General features: G+C 38.3%; 1 protein-coding gene across 9 annotated transcripts in view; it reads left to right on the top strand.

The window, feature by feature from the left end:
• Positions 1-7,564, top strand: part of LOC309718748 (transducin-like enhancer protein 4) — a 73,906-nt gene extending 66,342 nt beyond the window's left edge. For 6 of the 9 annotated variants that reach the window (XM_082554279.1, XM_082554276.1, XM_082554272.1 and 3 more), the window contains 8 exons: positions 37-113; positions 259-508; positions 620-867; positions 1,075-1,222; positions 2,101-2,251; positions 2,469-2,545; positions 3,348-3,443; positions 3,541-7,564. In XM_082554279.1, the coding sequence (XP_082410405.1) occupies positions 37-113; positions 259-508; positions 620-867; positions 1,075-1,222; positions 2,101-2,251; positions 2,469-2,545; positions 3,348-3,443; positions 3,541-3,681 (1,188 nt within the window). In that variant the 3' untranslated portion in view covers positions 3,682-7,564. Of the gene's footprint in view, positions 1-36; positions 114-258; positions 509-619; positions 868-1,074; positions 1,223-2,100; positions 2,252-2,468; positions 2,546-3,347 lie in introns of all 9 variants that reach the window. The other 3 variants (XM_082554278.1, XM_082554280.1, XM_082554277.1) reach the window with 1 other exon arrangement.
• The last annotated feature ends 6,358 nt before the right edge of the window (positions 7,565-13,922 follow it).

Raw genomic sequence — 13,922 nt, 5'->3', positions numbered from 1 at the left:
TATATTTTAAAAACGTCTCACTCTTGTGTTCTTTAGGTAGGATTTGATCCTCACCACCACATACGTGTTCCTGGACTTCCTCCTAACCTGTCGGGCATTCCTGGTGGAAAACCGTAAGTCTTTTTTAGTCTTTCTTAAATGGCATAATCATACTGAGAAAGTTCACAGAAACACACATATATTCCCCTCTGCTTATGTTTTCTTACTTTTCTCTCATCACCCTTTATCACCTCACACGACCCTTTTATTTTGCTTCAGAGCTTATTCCTTTCATGTGAGCGCTGACGGACAAATGCAGCCTGTGCCTTTTCCTCCGGATGCACTGATCGGCCCTGGTATCCCGCGCCATGCTAGACAGATCAATACTCTCACCCACGGGGAGGTGGTGTGTGCCGTTACCATCAGTAACCCTACACGTCACGTTTATACCGGCGGCAAGGGCTGTGTCAAGGTGTGGGATATCAGTCACCCGGGCAACAAGACCCCTGTTTCCCAGCTGGACTGCCTTGTGAGTTCAACACATTGGTCCTCATGTAACATACTTTTAGAATACCACTTTTACAGCCACTAGTTGCTTGCATGTATACATTTCAATGACAGTTCTTTTTTGGCACATCAGAACAGGGATAACTATATTCGATCCTGTCGGCTACTTCCTGATGGACGAACTCTTATCGTTGGGGGAGAAGCGAGTACTTTATCAATCTGGGATTTGGCTACACCGACTCCTCGGATCAAAGCGGAATTAACTTCGTCTGCACCTGCATGTTATGCTCTGGCCATCAGCCCGGATTCCAAAGTCTGCTTTTCCTGCTGCTCTGATGGAAACATTGCCGTCTGGGATCTTAACAACCAGACTCTGGTTAGGTAAAGAACTGGGGAATGTAATTTAAGGTTATTGAATTATGCTGAAAGAAAAAAAAAAGAGGAAAAAAAAAGAACCTGCTATTAAACCAAAACAGCATCACATGTTGGCTACCCATTAGTTTAGTCAAGATGCTGATCTGGTTGATGTCAAGCCAACTTGAAAGAAAAACAGTATTGTTAGTTATGGGTTTGTCTGTTTCTCTGCAGGCAGTTCCAGGGCCACACAGATGGAGCCAGCTGCATAGACATTTCTAATGATGGGACCAAGCTTTGGACCGGAGGTCTGGATAACACTGTCCGGTCCTGGGACCTGAGAGAGGGACGCCAGCTGCAACAGCACGACTTCACCTCTCAGGTACACATTTATACACGTACTGCATCACGTGACTATTGGGAGCGATCATAATGAAGCAGTGTGGAATTTGTTCCACTCCTCCGGCAGCTTTCAGGTGTGTGTTCAGGGTTCAGAAATTTGGGTTTTGCACGGACGTCTATTATTATTTGGTGGTAAAATGTCACAGATGAAAATTGTGCACCCCAGGACAAGTCACTGCCATTTGCAGTTTGTGTGATTACTGTCTCGGGTTTTGATTTATTGCAGTCATTTACAAGCTCAGTTCAGAACATTTAACCCACACTAAAAGCCCGGCTGAGCCCTGTCCTCAAATACTTTTAACACTAATAATATGTGCAGGTAGAATTTAGTTTTTTCCCCCTTGTGAGTAGAAAAGCAGCAATAATAGACCATTACTGCAATTTTCCTGAATAGAGCCATTTCAGTGTGCACATGAGGAGGTGAGTGTGCAGTAAAGAGAGCTCAGAGAGGACAGTCATGGCTGATAGAGTTCTTAGGCTTTCCAGTAATGTCAGGTCTAGCCCCACTCCCCCCTGCTACAGCTTGAGCAAATCTGGAACAATTTGACAGAGAAAAGAAGTAATGGTTTACCAGTTTTTACAGCTATCAGTTGTATCCTGTGCATGCATTTTGCTCTTCCATGGTGTAAAAAAGGGATTTTTAAAAAACAATGAGGACTTAACTATTCATCTACCTCTTTGTAATGTAAAAGGTTGAGGTATAGGACTATGACATATTTTTGGAACATCTATCTGTGCCCACCTCCAATAGACAGATGCATACCTTACCCTAATATAAGAGATATACTGAGTATTATTTACACAGAATATAGGGAGACATAGCTGTCATTAAAATGGGTATGTTGGTGTTGGCTGCAGATCTTCTCACTGGGATACTGTCCAACGGGAGAGTGGCTGGCAGTTGGGATGGAGAACAGTAATGTGGAGGTGTTGCATGTCACCAAACCTGACAAATACCAGCTCCACCTGCATGAAAGCTGTGTGCTGTCACTCAGATTTGCGCACTGTGGTAAGCATAAACAACTTTATTGAGATGATTCTGTTGTCACCAGTATTTTGCAACATGAAATGAATATATGTGCCAGGTCTTGAGATGTTAACGATGAGATAATGGTTTAGCACCTGAGCGAGCAAATTAACCTTCACTTAAATAATTTACTTTGGCTTTTAAAGATTTAAAGCGTTTTTCGTTGCCGTAGACTAATGCAGTTGTCGATCCTCTGCAGGGAAGTGGTTTGTAAGTACAGGAAAAGACAATCTGCTAAATGCATGGAGAACCCCATATGGAGCCAGCATATTCCAGGTAAGTGGGCAAGAACACAACCATGGATGAAAGGCAACTGAGAGGCCAAGTGCAGCACAGCGTAATAGCCAAGAGTTATGGATTTTAGAGAAATAACCCAGGTAGAGATATCAAACACCGCTTTTGCTCACTGATTGTAAAGTTTAGCTATCAGGGTTCTATATAGAGGACCCAAGAGTATGACACAAAAGACAGATGGTAAAAAGCAAAAGATGAGCTTTAGTCACACAAGGAGATTCAAGGTTATAAAAAAACAAGCACAAGGAGCAGCTGATGCAGAATCCTGGGCACTTACCGTTATTTCTAAAAAAAAAGACATACATTGGGACTAATCTGGTGCAAAACGGAATTGAGCAGCAGAACACCAAAGAGCTAAAGCGCTAGGTAATGTGAGACTGGGAGTAGCCTGCTGATGGGGCTGATTAGATGAATGAAAACATATGAGAGGAACAGGTGATGCAGCAGGTGGGAAAGTGAAGCAGGTGAGAATCAATTATGGGAATGAATAAACTGGACTGAATGAATTACTAGATTAAAAACAAAAAACACGCAAGTGGGGGTGTTATTTCTTATTTTTAATAAAGAAAAATAAGAACTCTTAACAAGTAATTCTTGGGTATTCCTTGGATGAAATTACTTTCCTAATGAAAATACAACAGTCTGTATGACTGAACTTTTGCAGCTATTGTGAATTCAACAACCTTCTGTGTCTTTACAATAACAAGAAAGTCGTGTGTCTGCGTAGCCTTCATCTTTCTCACCCTTTTTATACATTTTCTTGCATCTTTTATTCCCCCGACAGTCAAAAGAATCATCCTCTGTGCTGAGCTGTGACATCTCCATTGATGATAAGTACATTGTGACGGGATCAGGAGATAAGAAGGCAACTGTCTATGAGGTCATCTACTAATAGCTGTGCTTGTTAAACAAGAAGGCCATCCTTCCATCCAACCGTGAGGTCTCCTTCATCTGTGTACATTTTTTTATGTGTATAGGATAAACCTAAAAGGAACAAACCAAACATTTTCTTGGACCATGACTTCCTGACCTTCTGGCTAGTCGAGGATCAAAACCAACAAGCGGACCCAAGCACAGATCTTTTTTTTTTCCTTTTAAGTGACTTTGTGTTATTGTGAGGATGAGTGAATGCTGTTGGGCTGTTAACATTCCTTTATGTTACCTTTCACTTAAGCCTCTTATATCATTTTTCTTTTTTCAGTGTGTAGACTGTAAAACAAGCATGACTGTTCACATACATACTAATCTGCCTGTGTACTTTATACATACATGGAGGCTAAAATGTATGCAAACTAGGTGGCAGATCAGAGCCATAGTGCTTCTGGGCTACTCTGGAATATCAACAGCCAACCTGCACACAACTAATGCTGATGGTGTAAATAAAGGGGCAACAATTTGGTTACTTTTTTGCCATTTATATTGCCATGTGTTTTGAGTCTGCAGCTGAGCTTTCTTCCCATTTTGACATCCCCTCATTATTTCTGTGCTTAACTGCATCCTGCAGATGTGTCGCCTTAATTGTGACGATGGCACATTCATCCAAAGGGTGCAGGACACACAAAAATATAGCACTTGCGCACATGTGAATGGGTTTTTCAAGCAAATATATCAGAGGCTCCGTTTTTTAAATGGTATCGAAATGTGAGACAGTATATTCATCTTTAATTGGTTAGTTATGGCTTGAATTCATGTACAGTGTGTTATTTCAACACACTGATTTTTCCTTCTTTGGGCTATGAATATATACACCTTTTTCTTTTTATTTTAAATAACAGTAAGAAAAAGCTTCCACCTGTGAAAAACATCAACAAATTTCATAACAATCTATCTAAAAAGGTTGTGTCAGACCCGCTTAAAATAGTATTGTCCATCAAGAATTAGTTTAGAATAGTTTCTTATTAAACATGTTCATATATTCAGTTTTTTTTTTAGAGATAAGATCAATAAGACTTTCTGAATGCTAGATGCAGCCAGGAGGACTTAAGCCTGGCTCAGATTAGTATGGATACTCAACTATGCCTACTACAAGATATCTGGTCATTGCTGTGAGATTTTCAGGCAACAAGGATTTACACCTAAAAATATCTGATAAAGGAACACTGCATATGAATATGCAAAATTTGGAGACAAGGGATGATATTTCAGGTACCACAAGCTTTCCGGTTACCATGTGTAGTTAGAATTGATCTATTACTCTGAGGAGACACTGGTTGCATATACATAAAAGTATCCTATTAAATACAATCTAGAAACTACTAACTGTAGTCTAATGAGATAATGATCATGGTTTTTGTTTTCATTGTATTTATTAGCTTCATTTGTAATTAATGGCTATACTGGATGGTCCAAACTGTTGGCTATTGTTCCATCAGGTGATAAATGAAAGGGTTCCTAGACTAACAGAGTGTAGTGCTGATCTTCTAATCCATTCATTCCCAAACTTAAAAATGTTGCCAAACGATTTGAAATCTTAAAATTTTGTGCGACCAGCCAAAAACAATAATCACAGCTCTCATCAACACATTTTCCCAACAACGATAAGTTAGAAAATACACAAAACATAGGTAGAATAAGCCAGTAACTTAATTCATCAGCTTGACTTTATGAGTATATATATGAGTTCTGGTTATGTTTTAAAATGTAAATATATAAACATAAAATATGATCATAAATACTGTTTGGGGGCGTTTGGTTTAGGGCAGGCAAGCCCTTTCAAGACCCAATTGAAATACCTTTGAAGGCCACAAGGAGGCAGCCACAAACGCTTTGGGAAATCACAGCTCTGATCAAAATCTTTGCCAAAAAAAAAGAAAAAGAAGAACTGTTCCTTTAAATACCGTTGTTTGTTTACCTACAGCATCATTTTCTACCTGTGTTCCTGAATTTGTTCTTGTAGTTCAGCTTCTGAGTGAAGTAAGAGCTGTTTGTGTGTGCGCGGGTGTGTGTGTGTTGTATTTATTTCTGTATTTTCGACTCTGTGGGCACTGAACAAACTAACAGAATTGCCCTCAATGCCCTCTCTACTGACTGACTTTTGCACTGTCTCTGTCCCTTAGCTCGGACTTCTCTGGATGCTCGCTGGCTTCCTACTGATAGATTTCAGTAAAACAGATTTATTGGTGTTTGGAGGTCAGTCACTCCAGCCTGGATTTTCTGTTAAAACCTTTGGGAAAAACAAGTGGTCAGCGATGTGGTCTTGATTTGTCTTGGATTTACGTCTGTTGGCTTGTAAAAATAACACAGTGCCTTTACGCTATACTTCTGCCCTCCTTTTGTCCTGCTGCGTTCAGTTACAAACGCAGAACTGAAATGTGTCTCCTCTGTTGGAAGTGTTTTTGAGTGTCTTGGAACATTTAAGGATCCTTTTTAATTACAAGGATCATTTATCAACAGTACTGCTGAAATGATCACAAATTTCCAGAACCAAACTTTATTTCAAACACTTGGAACACACTATTGACCAGTGGAGTTAACCAGAAAAAATAACTATTGGAGTTAAAAAGTGTTTATTCTTTGATATTTGTTGCTGTTTTTAAGCTTTAAAAACTTGTTTGTTGCTTGTAATTCATTTGTGTTATTACATAGTTATAACATCAGTCCCACATCACATTAATCTACAGGAATGTAAACACAACACAATAAGTTACTAGCACAGATTTATGTCACCAAGATTCTAACCTATAATCATCCAATCAGGATGGATGCCAGCTTATCCTAAACAGGCATTTTAAACTTTCTTACTAAACTGAACTATCAGGAGGCATATGTTAAACAGTAATAATTTTAAATTGAGTGCCTAAACCCAATCTCTTGGTTTAGCTACTGCCAGTAACTTTTGTTAGGTTAGTTTAGTTTGATATGAGATTTTTAGTACTTTGGAGTAATTTGGCAACAAGAAAGACTGATATAGACTTGCTTTGTGGATGTACTAGTAGTGCCTGTCAGAATGAATTTGAAGACTATGAATGAAACTGTTCTTATATTACTCAGATCCATCCTGTACTATTGCTGAATTCATCTATTTCCTTTTGAGGTAAATGACATGTTGCCAGCAATGTATTTCTGTAACTCATTGTTTACGCTTTTTGCTCTCATTTCATGAAATGGGAGGGGGGAAAAAAAGAAATGTGACCACATTTTTTTAACTACTGTAAATGACTGCTTTACTTTGAAAATTGATAAAGCACTCATGCTTAGTGTTAACCTGCCTGAGATCTACCTACCTATCTTATTTTAATAAGGTCTTGATTAGGGATGTACTGATATATCGGCAGATTGTTTTAGGAAAAGAAAAGTTTAAATTAAATACATTATATAGAAGCATGTTGGCTATGTGGCAGATTGAAAGAAAGCCTTGTAATAAATGCACTGATCTGAATACAAAAAGACATTTTACAGTATGGTATGTTGAGCTGACTGGATTTCATACAGGAGAGACTGTATTGAAAATAATTTACTGTTATGGCTGTTTTTTGTTTGTTTTTTTACACAGACACTGTACATTTCGAAGGTGGTTATAAATATGTTTTTTCACATTCCTGTTTGCTAAATTCAGCTATGCTTTCTGATCAAAATGACGATTCATTCACTTTGCTGTCTTGAGTGCTCTTTTGCGCTTTCTGCTCTTGAATGAATAAAATCTGGTGTCACCTCCTTGTACTATCTTCAGTCTTCATCTAGATAAAACATTAAAAAGGAAAAAAAAGGAAATGCTCTTTGGTTGTAGTCGCTGTCATGTCAAGAGTCAAATCTAAATGTTACTCATCTTATCTGACTGCTACATGTTAGAAGGCTAACAAGATCTGGCACAGAAATGTTGTTAAACAGTAATGATGTGTAGAGCATTTAGCTTGACTGGCTATAACTTTACTGTAAACATGTAATTATTCGAGCTTACAGCAGAAACTTCCTGTTACTAGTTGAGCTTTTTTCATTCGATACAAAATGCCTTTGCTCTCTTTTTTCTAGTCTGTGCTTGAATTTATTAAATTACTGTGTGGACTGTTTTGTCTGAGCGTCTTTTACTGTTTAAGCTAGAAGTCTGTAGGACTTGTGTATCGTTTAGGTTCTATTTTATTACCAGATAACATAGTTAATTGCAATTAAATTCCCCCCAAAAAAACACATTGTAGTTGCACTGGAAAAGCATCAGAGAAAGTGTAAGATTTATTGCTACATATTGCAGCAAACGTATTAGTGACAAGGATCTGAGAGATTTGGGTTTCTTCTGCCAATCAAGCAAGGGATCTTTCACTTGTTAGGTGAATGTCTATGGAGCTGCTATATTTAACGTATTAGGGACTATGTGAAATATAACAATAAGTAGATTTTCCCTACAATACCTGTGTTGGTGGCACCTTGCACTTTTGTATTGCACTCAGTCTAAAAATATTTTTTTAGATAAAGCAACCTACAATAAGAAAATGTTGTAATTAGTTATACTTGTTAATACTAATGGGCATTAGTATTCCTCACCCCTAACTGTAACTATTCAGTGCAAATGTGAAACCCAGCCACCGCTTGTCTATACATATGCAATGCTGGGATAACTATTTGAGTTAAATTACTAACCCTAACCTGGAATGTCAATCAAGAAATACTGGTCTGCACTATTGTACTGTTTTTTTCTGGTGAACAATAAACAGTCAGGGAATTCCAGATGAGTGAACATCCTGTGTATTACTTTTGGTTCTCTAAATTGTTCTGATGGATGGACTGAGACTGGAGGACAGTCATTAAAATAGTTTTGGGGTTTCTTCATTTAAAATTGCAAATGTCCAATGTAGACATAATTTTTGTCCATAAATCTATTTCCTTCCATTTATCCAATTCAGGGTTGTGGTTTGAGCCTGTCCCAGCTGTTACTGGGCAACAGGCAAGGTACACCATAGATATATCTTTTAAAAGAATTAGTTGTGTAATGCACTGAGAAAGGTTAACTGACGCGATGTGGGATATACCCAAAGAAAGTGCACTCAAATTGTCAGTTTTGTTGAGTAGATTACATGGGATTGTTTTTATGACATGCAGGTCAATCACTTGTGTCTCATTTTAAACTGAAAATCTAAGCTGCAGTTTGCAGATTGCCTTTTGTTTAACTGATTTAACATTAAATCTACTAAAACAACCTTCCATATATTCCCATCTTTACATTTTGAAACCTGCTTCAGAATCCTCTTTGCACCGAACTGATAGAATTTAATTGAATAAACTGGTCAAATAAAGTATCCAGTGTGTCCACTGTTGCTTAGAAATCCCACATATTCACTGATTTCAAAGTATTCCTAGGACACAACCATCTATGTTCATTTTAAAGTATACTGTGTGCCCAAAAAATATATTTTACCAGAAAAGATCCCGATTTTGACTGGAGTGTGTAGCAGGCCTTCTCTACATCCATATTAAATGAGCTGCGAGAAACAAGGGTTTCGAGTGTTTTAGTGTGGCATTTTAGTGCAAACTGACAGGTCAGCGTCTCACTCTAACCTCCCATTGTGAACGTGCTGTGTTCACACAGTGCACAGCACTGGACTGCTAAAGTGGATTAAGTGATCTAAGTGAGGGCTGTGGAGGAGGACGCTCCACCATTACAGTGAATGATACTCCTGTTACAGCTCTCCAACCAGTACTTCACACAGCCAAAAGTGGGAGAGAAGGAGGAAAGGTGGGGATGCAACGTGGGAATGAGCCACCCTACTTCAACATTTTATATTAAGAGCACTTGCAGCATGCAAATTGCCCACTTTCCTGACAGACACAGAAGCTGGATTAAACAAACAGGCCACACAATAGCAACATGGTGTTAGTGTCCACGTGGTGAATCACACTGTTGCTAGATATGGCTCATAAAGCAAGATATACTTTGTAACAAAACTGCATATTTCGATATCTAAAATAGGTATGTTTGTGACCACAGATTTACATTTATTCTCCTTCCAAAAACCGTTTGGATTCCAATAATCTGGGGTAGGCTAAAGGACGGGGCTGACTTTGATCAAGCGAAGGGCCACACACGGGATAACAAAACTGTGGTTACAGGTTTTAGTCTAAATTTTACTAACATAAAAGTAAAATCTGTCTAAATTATATGTTAACATTTAATTTATCACACGTCTTTAAAGTGATATCAGTGATATCACTGCAACCGAGTTAACAAGCTGTGCAGACTCACTGTAGTCATTCACCTCGATTCTGTTTCCAGCCCTTGCACCATATTTGCCCATGTGTGTCATAGTCTGTAGGCATAATGTTCGCAGAGTACCACTTAACAGAATCATTGCAATACTCTGCTGACTTCGCACTGTCAGAATTGCTTTAATCAACTCACTGTTTTACAGCTCTGGCAGTACACTCTCGAAAATCTAGAGGATTATAGTAGCCGAGTGAATATTTACTGCAGTTCCAAACAAAGACTGTGAGGGTGTCCTTCAGGACACAGTTCACTAGAAACACTGTGCAAAAGCTCTGCGATCTACTTAGGAAAAGGGATTCTTTAAGCTAGCATCAGATAATGATGTTTAGCAGGATTAGCATTTTAGCTTTGCATGCTAAAGTTGGAGTTTTTAAACTGAAAGTATGTTGATGCTAATAAATTTTGCATATACTTTGTCGGAAACAAAGTTACTGAACATTTATTTTGTAAATTAATCCCACAGTGATAAATAAAATGAAACTTAAAATTTGAGAAAATTTAAAATTTCTTCTGAGTGTAACAGGCAAGTTCTTAGTTTAGTGACAGTACAGCCAACTGTAGCAACAGTTTCCTGAAAATGAAAAGTTATGGGAGAAATTATATCTCAGTCGGGATCAATCTATTACCAGACAAATTCAGAGTTCTTCTCTGTAAAAACAAAGGACATCAAATGACTTTGCCAAAACCCCACCGAAATGAAACTGTAGATAGATATCAAATAGATAACTGACATTAGCTCAAGATATAAACAAGGTATAAACATATATGCAGACAGATATGACAATAAATGACCCATAAAATAAACTTAAACCATACTAAATCAACTACAATGTCAGCTTTAAGAATTACTCTATGGTTTATTCATTCATATTCAACAATTTATTCAGGCACAAAAGCTCTTATGGTTAACTTTAGCTTTTATTTTTATTTCTTAACAAGCCTCATCATCTGGATCATGTTAAATCTGAAAACAGGGGCAAACTTTAGCAGAAGTCCTTCAAAGTCCAGTGTGTCAGAGGTAGGTTTGGTGGGTGTGTTACGCAGTCAGCAGCAATGTGCGTGCAAACTCTACTGTTTCCATAAGACACTGCATGTGTGTCTTTAGTCTTTTATTTCTCAGAGGACACCAAGTGCACAAAGGATATAGAAATGCCAAAGTTTAGGCTTACTGGGATTATATCAGTGTTATAGTACTGTCTTTTATGGCCATGCATTTGGCCAAATCTTTGACTGTCATATCTGACTTACTAATTTTCATCTTATTCCATTTTCTGCCTTGCCTGTACCGTCACATCTATGAAAAAGATTGGATGAGACTACATAGGAGTCAGCATGTCCATTAACTTATCTGGGGAAGTAAATTTGAGAGTGATTCTGTAATGAGATGACAGATTTGTAAGAAGCTTTATACTTTTGAGCAATTCAAAAGCAGCATTTCTCACAACAGCTGATGCTGCTAACAATTTCCTGCCCTGTTACAGGGTGGACTGATGATTAATTCATATCTCTGCCATCTTAACAAGGTTGTGCCCGTTAGTGGGCGAGAGGGGTGGGCACACTCCGCAGGGCTTTGATATCCTACATTCAAGGCTGTGTCACACATTAATGACTTCTTTGAGCTATGAAACGAGCGTCATTATCTCTTTCCAAAAAGGGAAGGATGAGAGATTTCAGCTCAACTTGTATAAAGACAGGGGAGGAATCAGTCATCATGTACTGACTATGTGTGTGTATGCGTGTATGTGAGACACTTCGGCACAGGAATTGGACCTGAGTCAGAGGATGGAAAAGGTAGATTTTGGTGTGTATAGATCTACATAAACCAATCAAGTTTTGGAGGAAAAACATTTAGCTACATGAGCCGAGGGCAGCACAGTGTAGAGGTTAGCACTGTTGCCACTGTTCCCTGGGAAAGCACAGGTCCTTCTCTGTGTGTTTTCATGTTCTCCTGGTGCCTGTGTGTGTTCTTTCTAGGTAGTCTGGCTTCCTTCCGCAGTCCAAAGACATCCATGTTTGAGTCATTACTGACTTTACATCAACTGAATGTGTGAATGTACGCTATGAAATGAGTTGTCTGTTTTCAAGTGTTAGGCCTGTGACAGACTGACGGTCCATCAAGGGTGTAGCCCACCTCCTCCCTGATAACAGTTGGGATAGGACCCAACCCCCCTGTGACCCTGAATTGGATGAGCATAAGAAAATGGATGGATGGAAGATAATCTCTGAGGATCATATTGCATCTGCATCTTTTAGGGCTGTAATCAAAATCACACCAAAAAAAAAAAAAAAAATCAAAGTTCAACTTATTCAAATATCTGATTTATAACTACCTCAGAAATGATGCCGGAGCATGCTTGAGTGACCTTCCTGTTAGTTGATAAGGTGGGAGAATTTACATCTGTATCATGAGTTGGTTCATGACTTGAAGTATAATTCCAGAATAATTCATTTCAGCTGCTGCTTGAACTGCCATAGAAGTCTAATCACTCGGAAAAAATGAACTGGTCAGGACAAAGTTCAGGCAAAACAAGGATAATGGTGGCTTTTATTCAAATATACCAGTAAGCAATTTCAGTGAGTCAGCATGAGCAGAACCCTGACCCCAGCTCACCTAAATGGAACCAGCTCACCTAATGTTATTATCTGCGCTTTTCTGATTAGACTGTGAAAAAGTAAAAATACCTGTAGCTTTTATGTAAAACCAATTTGCTTGTGTATTGAAATCTTTCAGTGCCCAATCTTTGGATTTGTGCAATATGCTGCCGGCAGGAGGTTAATCATTGTGATTTTGAAATAAATAGCTCAAAAACTGGAGTATCCCTGGATCCATGAAGGGATAAGCTGCAGTACATCTGCATCTGTTTCCTTTAGATCAAAATTTCAATCTGATAGCAGATTTACCACCCAAAACTTTGTGGTTTTAGAGTATAAAACAAATATAATAAAAATATAAGTATTAAAAAATTAATCAGTTTCATGCCTTCTATTTTTTTCCTTTTCATTTGCAATTCAGTCATTTTTCTAAACCTCTCAGCTATCAAAATGTTTTAGCTTTTTCTTTTTTGCTTTACTTTAAAAGAGGCTTTTCATGCCTCTACATCTATTCTGTCACTTCACGGCTGCTGCTGTGAAGAGTTCAAGGGTCACGGAAAAGTAGAGAGAGCTGGATGAGTGAGAGGGTTTAAGTTCACACGGAGAGTGGAGGATTGTATATTCCCTAAGAAAACAGGAGCAGTCATTTGAGTGGAGGTCATGGACATTTCCATGCATACTGATAGAATAGGTGGGAGCGTTGGAGGAGAAAGGCCTCTTAAAACCAAATGAACTAAAAGCTCTTGGTTTGAATGCTCTTCAGCCCGTACTTTACTCTACCTCGAATAAAGCACTCAGGTCAGAAGGGATGCTTTTTGAAGCTTTTAGGCTAACTCCCATTCCCACTTAAAACCAACTTTAGTTCCCATTTCTAAACAAGGCAAGGCCTTTTCCCTGCATTGGTTTCAGTGTTACTTTAGCATGTTGTAAAAGACCAATTTGTGGCCACAGTTTGTGAAATGTTCAGTGCACACCTTTTTAAGAAATTAAAGATGTGCATTCTGAATATGCCATTATTCATGCACATATGAGTCCAGTTCACATTTAAACAAATGCACATTTAATACCAACAGATCAGTTACTTTCCGGCTTTTCTTAAAGAACTGTATATTTTAACCTGCATAATTGTGTGAAAGGCACAGTTCTCTAATATACTAACACTTTTTGTAAAATTACACTGACCGAATACATTTCCTAGACAATTTACCCGATTGAAACGACCACATTATTACTCTAATGATTATCCTAACAATCAGCCAATCTGAAAACGTCCAGTTTTCAACTTAAAAACCTTGAGTGACCAGTTGTTGTGATTTGGTGATATATAAATAGAAATGAATTGAGTCTTCATTTTAAAATTGGATTATTTGTTTTCACAAGGAAGACAGATCCCCAGAGTGTAACTGTGTAAATAATGTACAAGAAGAGTAAGGCAAGCACACACACTCATGTAAGTTCAGCTCAGCTGTAGTGCTTTTAAAATCCACATGATGGCAGCTTTGACGTGCGATGCTCTGCTTGCTCTCATGCTTTCAGAGGAGAAATATCAACAGAAGTTTGCAGTTCTGGCCCTTG

The sequence above is a fragment of the Aulonocara stuartgranti genome (genome assembly GCF_965226115.1).
Source record: "Aulonocara stuartgranti genome assembly, chromosome: 12".
Lineage (NCBI taxonomy): Eukaryota > Metazoa > Chordata > Actinopteri > Cichliformes > Cichlidae > Aulonocara > Aulonocara stuartgranti.
Note: the sequence above shows the minus strand (reverse complement) of the source record. Positions and strands in the feature narration are given on the sequence as shown.